Source organism: Sitophilus oryzae, unplaced genomic scaffold (assembly GCF_002938485.1).
Source record: "Sitophilus oryzae breed Bouriz unplaced genomic scaffold, Soryzae_2.0 scaffold_811_pilon_pilon, whole genome shotgun sequence".
In the NCBI taxonomy this organism is placed as follows: Eukaryota; Metazoa; Arthropoda; class Insecta; order Coleoptera; family Curculionidae; genus Sitophilus; species Sitophilus oryzae.
In genome coordinates this window covers 1097842-1117721 of record NW_022147430.1, presented here as the reverse complement: position 1 = coordinate 1117721, position 19880 = coordinate 1097842, and the positions used below count along the sequence as shown (strand labels likewise).

General features: G+C 33.0%; 1 protein-coding gene across 4 annotated transcripts in view; it reads right to left on the bottom strand.

Moving 5' to 3' along the window:
- Window positions 1-8599: 8599 nt before the first annotated feature.
- LOC115889163 (putative uncharacterized protein DDB_G0282133) overlaps window positions 8600-19880 on the bottom strand; it is a 157884-nt gene continuing 146603 nt past the window's right edge. For 3 of the 4 annotated variants that reach the window (XM_030909109.1, XM_030909110.1, XM_030909112.1), the window contains 2 exons: window positions 11633-11837; window positions 8600-8746 (listed from right to left, as the gene is read on the bottom strand). In XM_030909109.1, coding sequence (XP_030764969.1) covers window positions 8605-8746; window positions 11633-11837 — 347 coding nt within the window. In that variant the 3' untranslated portion in view covers window positions 8600-8604. The remainder of the gene's footprint in view (window positions 8747-11632; window positions 11838-19880) is intronic. The other variant, XM_030909111.1, reaches the window with a different exon arrangement.

Sequence of the window (19880 nt, the reverse complement as noted above, 5' to 3'; positions counted from 1 at the left end):
ACATTTTTATGGTCAAGTTCGGTACAATCAAACATTTTCTTGTGGCAATCCTGGGTAGGTCATCTGCCACGGCCTCTCCTTTTTAGCAAGTCTGTCCGCTGCTGTGGCCTAGAACGTTGCTGTGGCCTAGAACCATGCTGGAACCCAGCACAGAGTGGCCCCGCCTTGACTCAGCCAGGACAGTGCTTCTCGGCAGTCCAATATAGTTTTAGATCTCACTGATGGCATGGTGATGCTTTTTAAAGAGCTCAAGGTGACATATTATAATATAGAAGATATTAATCATGGAGCAATTTTATACAGGGTGAGTTTCCTACGATGTTCTCTATGTTAACTACTGGAGATAGAGAGTCGGTTAAATGGGGAAAGAATTGCAGTTTTGTGGGGTAATAAATATGCGCCTTTCAGATTTTTGAAAAAGTTCATGGCTTGCTAGATATTTCGAAAAAAACAAATTTCGGCTATTTTAAAAATTGTCCCTAATTCCATTATAAGCTATTTTAGACAAAAAGTTTTCAGATAAAAGTTGTAGATAATCACATCCTTAATGAGACTGTGTCCTCCGTTTTTTTTCTAAAGCCTGTCATTTTTGACATTTGACACAAACATATGTTTTTTTAAATGGAAACCATATATGGCCATGACTTTATAGAAAGCGCCTTTTTTAAGCTTTTCAGCGATATAAGCTATAATATGTTTTCTTCGAAAAATTATCGAGTTATAGCCAATTCTTATCATTTTTAAATAATTTCACTTAGTTAGCCATGGAAACAATCGTCTTTGCTCTTATAAATGTGAAGCTGCCACATCCAAACTTTGTAAATTAAAGTAAACAAAAATTGTAAATATGAATTTTTCAAATGAAGAAAAGCGTGTAAGATTATTGGTTCAACTTTTCTTGACCATACATTTTCGAGGATACGTTGACCGGTGAATGTTATGTTTTTTAGAAAACGATTTTCAAGACTTGTTAGAAAAGTTAAATTTAGTTATAGCCAATTCTTATCTTTCTTGACTAATTTCACTTAGATTCTTATTCTTTTGTGATTTATAACTTATAAAAAGTCAGAATATATTACTAAACGGTTCTTTAGAATTTACATTACACAAACTAAAACTTAAAAAAATAATATCGCTGCAGTCACTGCATACACTTTAAGTTATTTTAGAAAATGTTCAAAAAATCCGGCATTGTTTTGAGAGAGAGAGAGAGAGAGTTACATCTTTTTAAAACTGAATTATTACCTATTCTCACAAAAGGACCGGTTGACTTAATTAAACTTCTCTCGTACCGCCACTCCGAGTGCCTCTCTTAATTCATAAATTCTTTTGTAAACCTTATTTTTAACCATACCGCATAAAAAAATCTAAAATGGATAGGTCAGGTGATCGAGGAGGCCCATGCAATTAGTCCACCCTCTTCATATCCCTGAGTTTATATTATTATGATATCAATAATTTTTAACATTTCTTTCATTATACGGGGGGGGGGCATAATGAAAGTCATTTTGGAAACACTCTATTGATGCGCGAGTATCTACACGCTTTTCTTTATTTGAGAAATTCATATTTACAATTTTTGTTTATTTTAATTTACAAAGTTTGAATATGACAGCTTCACATTTCTGAGAGTAACGGCGATTGAACTTGTTTCCATGGCTAACTAAGTGAAATTGTTTAAAAATGATAAGAATTGGCTATAACTCAGTAATTTTTCCAAGAAAACATATTATAGCTTATATCGCTAAAAAGCTTAAAAAATGCCGGTTTTTATGAAGTCATGGCCAACTATGGCTTCCATTTAAAAAAACATATGTTTGTGTGATATGTCAAAAATGACAGGCTTTAGAAAAAAAAAACAGAGGACACGATCTCATTAAGGATGTGATTATCTACAACTTTTATCTGAAAACTTTTTTTCTAAAATAGCTTATAATAGAATTAGGGACAATTTTTAAAATAGCCGAAATTTGTTTTTTTCAAAATATCTAGTAAGCCATGAACTTTTTCATAAATCTGAAAGGCGCATATTTATGACCCCACAAAACTGCAATTCTTTCCCCATTTAACCGACTCTCTATCTCCAGTAGTTTCCAAGATACCCATAGAGAACATCGTAGGAAACTCACCCTGTATAAGCTGTAGCCCGAGCATTATGTTAAAATTTAACAAAAAATCTGATACAAAATCTACTATGAAATGTTACTAATTTAAAGGTAACTAAACACTGGATAAATGCCAGAAATTTGCCTGGGGGAACACAGGTGTCGTTTCGCTCTGTTTACTCAATAGGGATTATTCTGATATTCCGAAAGTGACTGGAATTTCTGGCTGTGTTCCTTTACTCTCGCAAAAGTTTAGGGAAAGATAATCTTCTTTTCTTTTTTTGTGTTTGTCTTCGTATTAATACCAAGTCACTGTACCTATCTAGAAATAACAATATAATAGCAGGAAATTAGTTCTACAAATCTACAACGTTTTTACTAGTTAATGGTTACAAAAATCTAATTAGTAATGCAACTTAAAGTTTAGAACAAAAATTTTACGGTTATTTTAAGGCATGTATACAGGTTGGTCCGAATTATATTGAGGGAACTTCGGCAGCATATTCTGCAGTTAAAAATAAGTAAAAAAGTTCGTATAAATGTATGTTCTAAAAGCCGAAGTTTCGAAGATACAGGGTGTAAAAGTTTTATTTTCATTTTGGGTTTTTTCAAATAACTTCTGATCTACAGGGTGGTCCAAACAGTTGTTGGTCTTGTGAATCCTTGTTTATTAATTTTTGACCGAAGACAAGGGTTCCTTCGGGGATGTAGTTCAAGTGGCTTTTGAAGTAGGTATTGACTTAAAAACATGTGCCTTATTTTTTAGAAAACTGAATATTTGGGATCTTAGTCTTTAGTATCGTATAGATTTTAAAAGGAAGCGGAAGACGCAGTCGTACCGGGTTTTGTCAAGTTTACGCTTTTTCCATTCTCTTTTTAATTAATCATTTATTCGTGGATTTTGTTTATTATTAGTTGCAAGTGAGCTCAGTTAGTTAATAAAGGTTGTATATATGTAAATAAATACGGCTTTTATTTCCAAGGAGTCGTGTTGTTAAGTTGGGTAGTTTTAGTGGCGCGACACTACGAGTAATGGTTCTCGAGATATTTGGAATCGAAATTATCAATACCTTTCATCATTGACATAAATTAAACATGTTGAATAAATGGTTATTAGACTTAAATCACAAATTTGAAATGCTTTTGTGTCAAAAGTTCAATAGAAACTGTTTATATCGCCATTTTTTCCACGAAAAATTTATGATTAATTTAAAAATATAAAAAGTTCCCAAATTTACCATTTCAGTGAAATAACTAATCTACTCAACATGTTTATTTTTTGTCAATATTGACATGTATTGACTATCTATTCTATCTGTAGCGTTTTTTATAAACATTACCACTGCGAACGGCAGCTTTTCATCGGAGAGCAGTCGTGGATAAGGTATTTCACTGGAAAAAAAACTATTTAATAACAATAACCAAAAGAAATAGATATTGGGCGCCAGGCATGTACAGAGAAAGAAAACACAGTTGTATATTACTTAAAACTAATGACTATATTTATTCAAGATGGACTGTGATGGTAAATAGCATTGTATAATTTTAATAATTATTAATAGTAGTTATATGTCAACAAAAGTGGTGTTAAGAATTGTACTAAATATCTATGAAAACAATACCATTACAAGACGTAATGTAATGAAACCTAAGATCTAAATCATATTATAACTACTAAATCGACATAAATGTTCTTAATAATCTAACCACTAAATATAGTCTGTACGATATTATTCAAAATGTACGTTATTAAGTTAAGACTGAAAATCAACTGAAAACCAGAACCTAAATCTACACTTAGCTGTTCTTGAGGCAATCCTGTTTCAAAGAGTAGCAGCGTGAGGTGGTCTCGCATCTCTGCACTCGGCCATCCAATACAACAAAAGGGGCCAGAATGAGGACACCATGAATTGATACAGCCGTAACTACTAACTGGCTTATAGATGGGAACGAAGCAGCATGGGGCTCAAGCTACATCCACGCTGGGGCACTTTATATGTAAGATAAATCACTCCTACTGGGGACACTCGTCCATGGGACATCCGTCCATAAGATAATGGTACAAGGGAACACTACCCGTACCTTGGAACACTACTAGGACCTTGGATAATGTCTGTACCTTGGAAATAGTCCGTACCTTGGACCCTCGAATTACTTCCGAGGGCTCACTAAATAATAAAGAACATGTCCTTTCTTCCATGTGACATTCTGGAGGACAAAAGAAAAGGGACGCCAACGTGCCAGCAAAATACAAATACAAGTTAGGTTGGGACATCCAAAACTCTACCCTAAAAATACGCAGTAATAATAACGAATCAAAAAAGATAATATCTCATTTTTACCTGTAACTTCGAAATAGAAGCTGATTCAAATTATACAGCAAGATTTTTATAATTGCAGTTTCTCGAAGCAAGGATTTTTTTTGACGGTGACAGTCGGACGGTCAAAGCCAAGTGAAGTTAAGCACAGAGAGAGTTGACAGAAGCGATGTTGACAGCGCCTCCACAGAACAGTGAAACGATAGCAGGGTTGCCGACTAGAGAACGTAAAAATTCGTCAAATAAATTATCCGGCCGGAACGATAGGGAATCCGGTGATGATACGCCAGACATCATATATCATAATCAAAGACATGTAACGAACTAAAAACGTTACAGTATCTTGAGAACGGTTGCTCGTAGCGATTTTTACCAAGAGACATTTTTTACGTAAGAAATCACGGAGATTTATATTTTTTTACTCAGTAGTTTTATACAGGTAAGGACGAAAAGTTCAGGACGACTCTTCAGAACAATTAAAACGCAGGTGGGTGGCGCTCTCTACAAATCGGAGTCATATTGACATCAAAATCAAATTTCTCATGTCAAAAAACTTCCTTACACCAATTTTCATCCAAATATTGACGTTATTTCAGAAATTATTTGGAAAAAATCGAAATAAAAATGAAACTTCTACATTCTGTATCTCCGTAACTAAGCATTTTAGGACATACATTTATACGAACTTTTTTACTTAATTTTATCTACAGGATATGCTGCCAACGTTTCTAGAATCCAGTTCGGACCATCCTGTATAGTCGATATTTGGATGAAAATGTCTGCGAGTGTTTGACTTAATAAATTTGATTTCGATATAAATATGACTCTTTAAAAATTCCCGATTTTAGTCAAATAACTATCTAGTCATCATGATTATTTTTTGTTAATAATGACATGTATTGACTATTTATATTTTATATCTTGAGCACGGTTACTCGTAGCGATTTTTTTCAAGATACCGTTTATACGTAGAAAATGACGGAACTTAAAGAAAAAAAGGTATTACTCTTCAAAACAGTAAAAGAACCTCTAGGTGGCACCTTACAAGTAGGAATCATATTGACACCGAAATCAAATTTATCATGTGAAAACAATTCCAAATACGAAATTCAATCCAAATATCGAGTTTAGATCTTAAATAATTTGAAAAAAAATAGAAATAAAAATGAACTTCTCCACCCTGTATTTCCGAAACGAATCATTTTAGAACATACATTTATACGAACTTTTTTACTTATTTTTATCTGCAGAATATGCCGCCGAAGTTTTCCGAATACAATTCGGACCACCCTGTATATAGATAAATTTAAGTGAACGTAATGAAAATAAAATATATTAAACAATTAAGGTCTTTCGTACTCGCTTATGAAGTAACACTAATGATAATTAATTTAAGTGATACTTTAATACAGCTGCGTTAAAGTTAAAATGCCTCTTCCCAGTCTGTTTTCTCCCACAATAAATAAAACGCACTTTGGAAACACGACCCACAAATAGTTCCTCCGTGGCATCGGCATCGACTTACCTACGACCATATTTCACCCAGACGTCATTCCTGCCGACCGCATTCCCGGTTTAATTGAATGTCAGTTTTTCGATTGGATTTTTCCGGGGGTTTCCCCGCCGGACGATCGTGACGCAATTACGGTGACTTAAAGATTTCCTCTGCCCACCACTTCGGTCTTGTTCTTTCCGTCCGTCTTCGTTAGGAGACTCGAAATGATAAATCAAACTTTCGTTTACTTTCGGTTTTTCTAATGAATTGTTTTTCAATTTTAGAGAAAAGGGGGCTTTTTCTGTATGCGACCGGTTAGGTTTCCCGCTTCAATCAATAAAACGTCCATTTATCCAGTGTGAGTTCATATTAAGGAAGTGATGAGTTTTAAAGGAATTGCTCTAATGAGGGGAGAAAGGCACAAATCCTCATAATCTTGTATTCATTTTTTTTATTTCAAAAATGTTTATAAATAAGGGGGCTACATGTTTCGTCCCACAAACAGGCCCAAGGCAAAAAAAGTCACATCATAAACCACTACAGCAAGATAAAACCCCAAATCACCACAATATACTTTTACTTTTACACCGGACGCATGCTTCGCTTCATGTTAGAATAATCAGCAGATGATTAAAACTAAACTAATATCTACAAATTGAGCGTTTATATACTCGATCAGTTGGCTCCGAGTAGACGTGGCAAAAACTAGCGAAGTGAGCCAAAAAAAAAACGAGCGTAACAATTAATTACCGAAACTAGAGCAGTGTGGAGGAAGAAATTGAGTCATCGTCTCTGTTCATACTCTCTTTACATTCACGAGGCTTATAGAAGCAGAGGACGACCTCCTAGTTAATGGACAGATGATATTAAGAGGGTGGCTGGGAACTGGATTCAAGTGGCACAAAATAGAAAGAGAACAAGGGAGGCTTTTGTTCAGTAGTGGACGGTATAAGCTAAATGATGATGATTATGATGATGTCCCTTTAAATAAAATAAAATCATCTTGATCAATATTTTGTAGTTTTGGTGACCTCAAAATAGTTAAATTTGTTTGGATGTGTATCAAAATAAAACTCGGTTTTTTTATTCAGAAATTGTTCACTGTTTGGACAAATACATTGTCTTCCTCAGTACTACACTTTTTTAAAACCATTCGCCATATTTCTAAAATATTTTCCCTTTTATAAGCAATACATTATCTTTTTTTTCACTCTCTCACAACCAAACAATGTCAAAATTTAAAATTTCGGGATACTATAGAAAACGTTGATTTCTTTCGAAAAATTAAGCTAATTGGCATGTTTTTAAATGAAATAAAATAATTGCGGTCAGCTGTTGCCAAAATTGTGACGAAGGGTTTGAAAAATAGGTTTGAAATAAGTGTGGTCGTGAGGGCGACAATATATTTCTCGAAACGACCGATCATTGAATAGAAAAAACCTAAGTTTTATTTTGACCCACATTTAGACAAATAAAAACAACTTTAAAATTATTTTGTATCTCGAAAATAAATGAAGCCAAGATACTTTTGTTTGCGGCTTTCTTGGTTTCTCAAAAACGTTTGATTAGACAAAGTCCTATCAGCTGAAAGCCAACTAAACAACGGCAAAGAATAAATTGTCGACATTACAACGACAGGCATGCTCGGTGACTTTCATTCCACGCCGTCAAAAGCTATGGCACACTTCAATCTGTGGCTATGGAAACCCGACTCAACTTACCTCCTTTTCAAGTTATTTTGGAAAGAGAGGCGAGATGGGCTACATACAAGTTTTTAAATATGACACGAGAATGCCAAGGAACAATCAAGTTCATACAAAACCGACTAGTAGACGAATTACAGTCGGATGAGATTCTAGGAATGGGCTCAGATCTCACATGACCGGCACCGACCGGTCCAACTCTTGGCAGGCACCTGCAACGTCCTGTTTCCGAATAGGGACGAATGGAATAAGCCGAGAAATGCTTTATCACATGCGGAAATGTATTGGTACATGGACGGATTCAACAACGAAAAAGGATCTGGCGCAGGAATTTACTGCAGAAATGTGAAGACGGATATCTACCACAGTCTTGGAAAACACACCACAATTTTCCAAGCAGAGCTATATGCTATTGAACCTGTGTGCACCGGGAAAACAAGAATTACATTTTCGGATAGTCAAGCCGCGTTGAAAGCACTTGAGGTAACGGAAAGCACGTCAATGATGATTCTTCATTGTAGGAATCTACCCAATTTATTAGGAGATAGGAACAAAGTTTTGCTAATATAGATACCGGGACATGTCGACCTAGAGGAAAACGAACATGCTGATTTCCTTCCCAAAACAGGTGCAGGTTTGCCATTGGTGGGCCCAGAACCGTCACAGACCTAGCGTTCCAAAAAATCTCGCAAGAGACATGCTCTGTAGATGGGTTAGAGTTCTGGGTTAGCTTCTGTGTTGAGGGGGAACTTTAACAATCTTTTTCTGGTATAAAGAGTTTGTAGTACTGAGCCACAATAGGCCCTCGCGGTCGCAGTAGGGACCCATTCTTAGTAAATATAAAATAGAAGGTCTATTAACGGAGCTGATTTTGCCGAAAATTTGTTAAATAGAAATATATAAAATAAGAGTTAAAAACCACAATAATATATCAAAAATATTTATATTATATGTAAATACATGTATATTTATATTTGTAAGTACTAGTAATGAATAACTAAAGGCGACTCAAATCCTTTGTTATCTTTGGTAAGTTCTTCTTCGCCTTCTGGAGACCTCTTTCTTTTAGTACTCCCAAACATTTGGCTTATTCTTCTTTCATTTTCCCGTCTATATCGTATTTTTCTGTAATAAAGTAGGATAAATTAACTAAAAATAGAGAATGGTGACAATTTCGATGATGAGATCATTGGTATCATCACCGAAATTACGGGCGATATGATATTGATTTAATGGGAGGAAAGTTTACTGTCAAATCGATTGGCAATCATTCCAGACTATTCTGTCAATCAGATAGCCACGTTAGTTAGTTTTTATACGGTAATGGCAAAACATTTTCCGACTAACGTCATCAATAATATAGAAATTGACACCAAAGCCTATAAACCTGACTAAATCAAATTTTGGCAAAAATGTTGCCTCGTTTTTTGACATGGTCTTCCTTTTTAATGGGTTTTTTAATCACAAACAGTTCTTTTAAGAACTAAATTCTCGAGTTTTTATATTGCATTTATTGAAATTGTGTGTTGAAAATATGTCGAAGCAAAGAGCTTGTAGCGTCCCTGATAAAATATTTTGAACGAGAACCTGACAATAAAGGTTTTTTTATTACCCTTGATTGCAGTTAGAGAGAGAAGTAAGTTTGATGGGTAAGCCCCCCCCCCCCACATTATACCACTTCCAAAGTTATTCCTACGTTAGGTTAGGTTAGGTTTTAGTAAATTCTGTGATTATTATATTTATATCATATTAGTATAGTAATATAACATATTATATTACTATAATATCATATTAGATTATGCATAAATGGCACCCTCTTACTTGGTATTACCACTTGTGGTGTTGTAAGTTGTACCGGGTGTCCCACTAAGAATAGCTTTCGGCTGTATCTCGGAAAGTATTAGCCGTAGGGCTTACGAAAAAAAATATTTATAACTAAAGCGGCTATGAGAAATTGCTGGAAATTATTTTCAAGTTTGTAAAACGGCCGCTAGGGGGCGCAATTGCTATGGAAAATAAGAAAATATAATTTTTACAGAATTTTATCTAGATAATGGGTACTATAAATAATAGCTTCATAATCTTCAGTAAATTTTGGATTTTCTTTGTTAGAACCATTTTCCCCTACCTGCTAAAATAAAGTGGTGGGGGAAGGTTAGATCTATCTTTATTTAAATGTTAATAACTCCGGACTGGATGATCAGAATCCAACAAACGAGGGCTCGTTTAAAAGAGCGTTTCTTACTCTATATTATACCATAAAAATAATAATAAGGTTTTGAACGTAGACGCTAGGGGACGCTTTCCTACAATTTAACAAACATAGCGCGTTTTCTGAAAAAAATTAAATACGATAGTATGTATAATTTTAGCTGATAGTAAAGAGTAGTAAAAGCTTAAATAGTCAGCGAAAACCGCATCTTGATAACTTCTTTCAAACCGAAGATATTAGCAAAATTAAAATAAATACCAAGAAATAAGCCCTTAATTAAATTATTTTTACAATACGGTATCAGTAGCCCTCTTGATTATTCCCATTATAACAAAAAAATAAGATAGAAACAGTTAAAAAATATTTAAGTTAAAATCGACGAAATACCAGAATACCATAATACCAGATGTATTAATATCTAATAATTAAGACATTAGTAACAGTGAACAAAAAATGATGATTCAGTGAAGTCATGGAAGGTTTTGGAAAAAAGTTGCTTTTCGCGTAATAGTATAAACGTCAAAATTCTCATTAGATCAACATTTTGATAGTCTTTATCTTTAGCGTTTTTGTTTTTTTTTTTAATCTTTTGATTGTTTTTTCAAAATGCCAACAACTTCAACTACTTCAAATAATAAAGGCAACAACTTCAACTACTTCAAATAATAAAGGCATTTTGAAAAAGCAATTAAAAGATAAAAAAAACGCTGCTAAGGCAATCAAAATGTTGATCTAATAAGAATTTGACGTTTATACTATTACGCGAAAAGCAAGTTTTTTCCAAAGCCTACCATGACTTCACTGAATCATCATTTCTTGTTCACTGTTACTAATGTCTTAATTATTAGATATTAATACATCTAGTATTATGGTATTTTTTCTTTTTTTTTAATTATTATAATTTTGCTAATATCTTCGGTTTGAAAGAAGATATCAAGATGCGGTTTTCGTTGACTTTTTAAGCTTTTACTACTCTTTACTATCAGCTAAAATTACATATACAATTATATTTAATATTTTTGAAAAAACGTGCAATGTTTGTTAAATTGTAAGACAACGCCCCCTAGCGTCTACGTTCAAAAGCTTATTATTATTGTTTATATGGTACAATATAGAGTAAGAAACGCTCTTTTAAACGAGCCCTCGCTTGTTGGATTCCGATCATCCGGTCCAGAGTTATTCATATTTAAATAAAAACAGATCTAACCTTCCCCCACCACTTTATTTAGGTAGATAGGGGAGAATGGCTCTAACAAAAAATATTCAAAATTTACTGAAGATTACGAAGCTATTACTTATAGTACACCTTATCTAGACAAAATTGTGTAAAAACTCTATTTTCTTATTTTTTGTTGCAGTTGCGCCCCCTGGCTGTTGTTGCAGTTGCGCCCCCTGTTCTACAAACTTGAAAATAATTTCCAACAATTTTCCATAACCTCTTTAGTTATAAATATTTTTTTTCCGCAGCCCCTACGGCTAATACTTTCCGAGATACAGCCGAGAGCTCTTCTTAGTGGGACACCCTGTGCATAAATAAATAAATAACCCATAATAACGCTTAGAATAATCTTCATAATGGACTAGTTTGGCCTATTTTGACTATTTGTTAGTTGGACTTATCACTCAACGTTGATCACGTAGGTACATCGGGAATTGTTTTGCGATTACCGTATATATTTCTGTTCTCTCTTTCTTTCGGATAACATTTATTCTATTAAAAATTACTTTTGCTTTGTTTAAATTTATATGGTAATGGATAACAGGACTAAGCTAATGAACTGTGCATAACATTACAATACCTCACCGCTTCAGCCAGCCGTCCATACTGCTGCGAGGTTGTCGTTCTTGGTACATCATTATTATATATTTCTGCATCGCCGTATGTGTCTCTTTTTTCCTTCTTTAGGTCCTCGATTATTTCGTTGGCATTAGCGTTGGGATTGTTCAAACCTTCTTCCACTACTTTTTCCTCCAAATTATCTTCTGGAGTTTTCTGTTCAACATCTAAAATAAATAATTTTGTTTTATATCATTTTTTATTCAATGAAGTATGAATATATGATAATGTATGATGTTCATATTGTGCCTGCGTCAAAATCTTTATGCTTATGACATGGGCGACTAAATTAGTATAAAAAGTAAATGTCAAATATATACAGTGTCCGGCAATAGTGCGTCGGGCATATGTAGCTCCTAGAATAAAAAACTTGGAAATTTTGTATAAGTGCTAACCTAAAGTATGTACTAGGATGTATTTCAGAAAATATTTTAACTTCTTCAGGGTGGCTCAAAAAAGTGTGAGTGTATCGGGATGATTTTTTTTAATGGGAGACCCTGTATATTATTACCTTTTTGGCTTTCTTTCAGGTCACTTTACATAATCCTAAGATATGAGTAGATATATTTCGATAGTTTCAGAGCTTTCAATAAATAAATAAAAATATATATTTTTTAGCCTTTCTTATAAAAATTATTAAAAATACAAGAGCTGTCCTGAAATAAAAACTATATTATGTATCTACGTTAGATGGTCTGTACTTACTTTGCTATAAATATCGTAATCTTAAATCATACAGGATATAAAAAATAATATAAAATAATTTTTTTTAAATGGAACACCCTGTATATTATTTTTTTAGTGAATGGAAAATTAAAAAATGAACATTTTTTGTATTTAGAGTATTTCGACATTTTTAACGGTTTCGCAGATATTGGCGGTTTTATATTTCATACGGCATTTTCATAGCAAACTTTTATCAAAGCCATCCAATGATTTTTCTCTCGTATTTTACCGTTGAAAAAGCCATACGAAATAATACCGCGAGTATCTGCGAAGCCGTTAAAAATTTTATAATACTCTAAATACAAAAAATCATTTTCTAATTCTCCATCTATTAAAAGAATAATATATAGTGTGTTCCATTTAAAATAAAGAAGAAAAATTATTTTATATTTTAGAAAGTTTGGCGTAGAATTTTGAACACCCTGTATAATTTAAGATTACGATATTTATAGCAAAGTCAGTACAGACCATCTAAAGTAAATACCTAATATAGTTTTGATTTCAGGACAGTTCTTGTACAGGGTGAGTCAACGATAGAGTAAAGTCCATTATCTCATTTGTTTCGAGGTTTACAAAAAAATATTAAATACAAAAGTTATAGGGAAAGTTAAGATACAGATTTTAAAATTATTATATAGTATACAGGGTCCTTCAAAAATGTGTGGCGGATATAACATATGTTTTTTTTAAATGCAACACCCTATCTTTTATTTTATTTTTAGATTCTGCGTAAAATTCTATAACTTTTTTATATATAATGTTATATACCTAAAATTAATAGTTTTTGTAATATTTAAATTTGTTTATACAAATGTTAAATTGCAGTGTGGTAAAAAATTGTCAGTTGTACCATTGTTTCTGAAGTTGGAATACCAAAATTTGGTATGAAAGTTCTATAGAGATTAAAAAGAAGATATATGTTAAGATATTTTAGTTAAATACTACAGGGTGTTTAAAATATATTTATGAATTTCAACTACTTAAAATTAAAAAATCTCAAATTTTTTAAATGGTACACCCTATATATTTTCATTTTTTCTGATAGATTTTGCAAAGCTCTTCAACTTTTATTAAGTATGTCATATACCTATTTTTAATAGTTTGCGACTTATTTCAATTTTTTCTATTTTTACCCTAATTTTTAATACAATTAGCTATAACATCATAGTTGCCGTGACAAAACAAACATATTTATTACTTATTTTTAACAAATAGTTTAATAATTGGTTACAATTGTTATTATTAGTCAAAATTAACTAACTTTACTCAAATAAACTAAAATCGTAGTCGTGAATTTCTTGGTGTATATTCTATATTATGAAAGATGACATTTCAATTTTCCGTCGGGCCGAATAGCCACAGATTAGGATAATACTAACTAGATTACCTAATTGTTGACGACTACTGATATTGAAATTTTCTCCGACATACAGTAAAGTTTTTTTTCTCGTAGTAATTTTGGTTTATAATTCATTTCGTAAAGCCAATATTACTACTGCCACAAAACCGTCCCATTACACGCTGAAAATATTATAATATAATATAATATAAAAATGTTTTCTAGATAATCTACATCTATTCTTATAGTAATAAAATTATTATTTTTTGTCATGGTAACTATGATATTATAGCGTAATTGTATTAAAGATATGGGTAAAAATAGAAAAAATTAGAATAAATCACAAATTATTAAAAATAGGTATATGACATACTTAATAAAAGTTGAAGAGCTTTGCAAAATCTATCAGAACAAATCAAAATATATAGGGTGTACCATTTAAGGAATTTTAGATTTTTTAATTTTAAGTAGTTGAAATTTATAAATATATTTTGAACACCCTGTAGCATTTAACTAAAATATCTTAACATATATCTTCTTTTTAATCTCTATATAACTCTCATACCAATTTTGGTATTCCACCTCAGAAACAATGGTACCACTGACAATTTTTACCACACTGCAATTTAACATTTGTATAAACAAATTTAAATATTACAAAAACTATTAATTCTAGGTATAAAACGTTATATATAAAAAAGTTATAGAATTTTATGCAGAATCTAAAAATGAAATAAAAAATAGGGTGTTGCCTTTAAAAAAACATATGTTATATCCGCCACACTTCTTTGAAGCACCCTGTATACTCTAAAATAATTTGAGAATGTGTATCTTAACCTTCCCTATAACTTTTGTATTTAACATTTTTTTGTAAACCTCGAAACAAATGAGATAATGAACTTTACTCTATCGTTGACTCACCCTGTACAGCTGGTTCCAATAAAATTGAATACGATTTAAAACATATTTTTATTATTTCGGGCAGTATATTCTACGATACCAGTCCCCCATTTCTCTACTCATGTCGCGCTGACATTCTGAAAAATTTATTTGCCACTTTGAAAAAAACAAAGTTCTTTTATTCCATGTCACAATAACCTTAGCATGCCAAAATACTTGACATATAAATATACACTGCTCAAATATTCGAAAAAATGTGTAAAGAGTCGTATATACATCTTTTTACACCCAGCTGTACATATTTTTTTTTAATTTATTAATATCTCTGAAACTATCAAAACTTATTTAAAAAATCTTAAGATTATGTAAAGTGATCAAAAAGGAAGCCAAAAAAGTAATAATATACATACATAATAATAAACTAGCGTGTACCAGCGACTTCGTTCGCGGTGAATTAATCACCCTGTATGATTTTTTTAAAAATTTCAAAATATGTAAGAAAACCAAATAAATTATGCTTGTCCAAGCGTGTTCCCGAAAGACTAACCGTTTTTTAAATAACAAATATTGTAATATTTGAGGGGCGTTTTCACCCTCTTGAAATATTCGAGAAATCCCTCCTTATCGAACCTCTACGCCCCACAGTCAATCCGTTTGCCAAAAATCATCTTTAAACATCAAGCAGTTTAAGCAGAATCGTGATTACTCAATGGTCATATTTTATGAAACACCTTGTATAAATTTATAAAAAATCTTAAAATATGTAAAACAACAAAATAAAATATACGTGTTTAAGAGTTTTTCCGGAAAACTCACCGGTTTTTAAATAAAAAATATTTTAATATTTGAGGGATAGTTTCACCCCCTTAGAATTCGAGTTTCGAAAAATCCCTTCTTATCGAACCTCTACACCCTAAAGTCAATCTGTTTTCCAAAAATCAGCTTTTTACGTCAAGCGCTTTAAATGACCATATTTTTCGAAACACCCTGTATAGATTTTTAAAAAATCTTAAAATATGTAAAAAAACAAAATAAAATATACGTGTTTAAGCGTTTTTTCGGAAATTTGACCGTTTTTTAAATAAAAAACATTGTAACATTTGAGGGGTAGTTTCACCCTCTTGGAACTGGAATTTCGAAAAATCCCTTCTTATCGAACCTCTACACCCTAAAGTCAATCTGTTTTCCAAAAATCAGCTTTTTACGTCAAGCGCTTTAAATGACCATATTTTTCGAAACACCCTGTATAGATTTTTAAAAAATCTTAAAATATGTAAAAAAACAAAATAAAATATACGTGTTTAAGCGTTTTTTCGGAAATTTGACCGTTTTTTAAATAAAAAAACATTGTAACATTTGAGGGGTAGTTTCACCCTCTTGGAACTGGAATTTCGAAAAATCCCTTCTTATCGAACCTCTACACCCTAAAATCAACCTGTATGCCAAAATTGAGCTTCTTACGTTGAGTGGTTTGAGCAGGATCGTATATCAGTCACTTAAGGATTTTATATATTAGTATAGATATATTATCCTGATCCACTCACACTTTTTTGAGTCGAGGTGCCTTTTTTGAGTCGAGGTTAAATTATTTTCCTGAAAAACATCCTAATAAATAATTTAGGTTTGCACTTATACAAAATTGCTAAGTTTTTTATTTTAGGAGCTACAGATGCCCGACGCAATATTGCTGGACCCTGTATGTACCATATACGATCGAAAAAACGGCCTAGTTGGATTGAAAATGAGGATAGATCATCATTTAGAAGCTCACTTTAATGTAAAAATTACGATAAAAATGTTAGTGTCTTCTTCAAAAGCGAATATCTCCATCAACAATATATCTGTTGAGATGCACCGAGATGATAAAATTATTTTCAAATTCCTTGCTTTTTAACATATTCCACAGGGTGCTCCAACCTTTAACTTTTTATATATTAAAAAAGATATTAAAAAGTCAAATAATTTAGCTATAAATTGCTTAAAAGATCATCAAAATCAGCTCACTAGAACAAACTATAGTAAATTTTAAAATATATGAAAATTTTAAGATGCCCGTTTTTCGCACCGGTGAGTGTATTTCTTTTAACTGTTTCAAAAACAAAGCATTAGAACACAGGTTATACCCTTATTACAAGTAGTCTAAAAGCTAGCAAGGTTTTCGAGAGAGTATTTTAAGAAAGCTGGCTCTTTAATATACCTTGTGCTATGCTCTCTGGAAGAACGTGTGGGCAATCTGGCTGCCGGTAGACGTTGCGTTCACTACTGCGTATTGTAATGAAGATCATATTACAATAGTTAATAATAATTATTTTTATTGCATTTAGGTTAGGTTAGGTTAGATTAGGTAGGTTGCTGGGGTTTGGGGTCTTGTTTGATCCCTCACTCGGAGGCCTTGGGCCCATTGCGATATCCCTGTATTATTGCACCAAAACTTCCTCTCATTCTTTCTTTGCGTTAAATCACTTTCAGCTCTTTGCAAAGTTTCCGATGTCGCTGATTTTGGCGTCTGCCGCTTCCTCTAGTCCTTTCAAAAAACCTTGCCCTAAAGCTTTAAAGCGTCGGTATTTCAGTGCCGGACAGTGGCACAGAGCAGCTGTGGCACAGGTGCACAGTGTTCAAAATTGATGAAAACTTGATCAAAATTGATTACGTGCAAGCTGTAAATCCTATTGCGCCAATTTAAACGACTTTTTCATTAATTTTTGACAGGTTTTATTGCAAATAGTCTATAGCAGTCATATATCAATTATAATAGTATAAAAACTAATCATCCGAATCCTCATATTGTTCTCGCCACATTATCTTCATTGTCATTATGCTCATCAATTTTGAGTTCATGTATCTCCTCCTCTGTAAGGTCCAGCAAAGGAAGCATGCTTTGGTCTATTTTCCTATGAACTTTTATGGAGAAATGAAATGAACTCAGGAGTGGATCCGAGCTCAATATGAGTCTTTTGAACAAATCCTCATTAATTTTAGCAGGGCTGATTTTTGTTATGTGAACATTCCAGAATTTTAGTTGCTCTTGTGGGCGTGGTCATAGTTGCCTCTGTTACCAATTTTGAAGCAGAGACGTTTCCCTCTTCACGCAATTTCATGGACTCAGCAAATGATAACTCGGCTGCTGTATTTTGCCGTCGAATTTTTTCAGTCTTTCTACGTTTACTAACGTCCGAACTTTCTACAAATAATGTTTTTGACGGCCGACCTGCTATAATAATATAAAATGTTAGAATTTATCCCTATAGATCAATAATTATTTTGCATATTTACCTCCACTGGTAGATGCAGAATAATCAGGAACCGTAAGTTGTCGTTGACAATGAAACACTTCATCGGGAAAAATAACATCAACCTGTATAGCCAATCTGAATACCTAGACAAGAAATTTCTGTCTTTCCTCCGAGCAGCTTTCTATTTTGTTAAATATTACGGAAAAAACGATTGCCTCATGAAGTTATTGAGAGAGTTAGTTGCAATTTCATTTCCGTTTGTTTCAAAATGATCTTTTAAAAAGTCCAAACATGAATTTTCTTCACAGAGAAATCTTGGCCAGGTATTTCCATCATTTTCTCATGTAGATGCAGACGTGTAATTGCCATCATGAATAAATGCCAAAAATAAACCCACACACTTTAAAACAATATATTTGTTGACTTACAACACCGCAAAATAACACAAACTAAACTGATGACTACACTGAACACCATAATATAATAAAAAACTAAATACTGGCCGCCCGGCCGCGTGTAAACATGTTTAGAACTCAGCGCAAATGAATCCGAATTGCAGCCTGATGCGCACCTTTGCGCAGGTAAAACAAAATGTTCCTAAATTCCTTAGACTATAGGCTTTTATGTAATGTATAATTTATTGATGAGCAAGGACTAGCAATAAACATAAAAGACCAATAAAATGGCATTTCTTCCAAAACTGTATTGGGTTATAGGCAGCGAATTATGCCTGAAAGGAAAAGCGACCTTCATTATAGTATTTAGGTTATTTAAATCCTTAAAATATGTACTTTTTTCTGATATAATTACATTTCCATGAAAAATTTGACCTGCAGCGGCTAAAAAAGAAAACATTTTAATGCCAAAATATGCTGTATAAAATTATTATTATTTTTTTAGCTTTTGCTCATAAAGATATTCAGTCATGATAAAGCCATTAAAGCAATGCTTGGTTAAAAGTTGTAAAATGAGGTAAAGAGACATATACGTAAATTTGACGATTCTCAAATAAACTAAAAATTTTCAATTTCGATCGGTTTTTTGAAAATTTTGAACACTGTGAGGTGTTCTATGGTTTTTCTTCTTCCTCTCCGCATTCTCTGCAGTAGTCGTCGTTGGAAATCTTCCATATCACGAGGTTTACCCCCGTGGGACAGTTTCCAGTGATGACATCTACACCTGCGTACTATGTTCTTTTTGTGCTCTAGTAATTGTTTTGTCTTTTTGCTTTCTACCGCTGGCCACAGTCTTCGAGCTGTAGCGCAGTTCTCACGGTGTTTGGTTGCAGTCACGTCTCTTGCTACTTCCTTCATTGTGTTGATCGTCACAACTGGTGGGTCATCTGCTACGGTGTCTGCCCTAGCCCTCTCTTTGGCAACTCTGTCTGCTTCTTGGTTGTCCACTACATTGCTGTGGCCTGGCAGCCCGCACAGAGTAACCCCGCCTTGACGTAGCCAGGACTGTGCTTCTCGGCAGTCCATCATAGTTTTCGATCTCGGGATGCTTTTAAAGCGCCCAAGCTGTCAGAGTATATCACGACATCTTCTATTGGTCAATCAGTAATTTTCTCTCGTATACAACTAGCCGCATCCATTATAGCGTAAACCTCTGCTTGTAGAACATTATAGCACAGAATATCTAGCTACTCAACAGAAAAATACTCGAAATGAAAGAGCTAAAATTGCACAAATAAAATACTAGATGGCGCGACAATATCATAATCAGAATATAATTGGAAATTTTGAACTTTCGGTTTTGGATCGACGGCACGTCGACGGCCTTGGAGCTTGGCTATATATGCACAGTTGCTAGATTCGAAAAGACTTTAATTGGCATTTCATTCTTTTTCTGGTGTGAATAATAATTTCTTTCTATTCTTCTTTTCTTGTCAGATACACTTATATTAATTATTCGTTTGGCTTTTAAAATAGTTTTAAGTATATTGTTATAAAACATATACTCATTTACTACATTATAAAAAATACATTTTTAATATACACTACCTTATAATG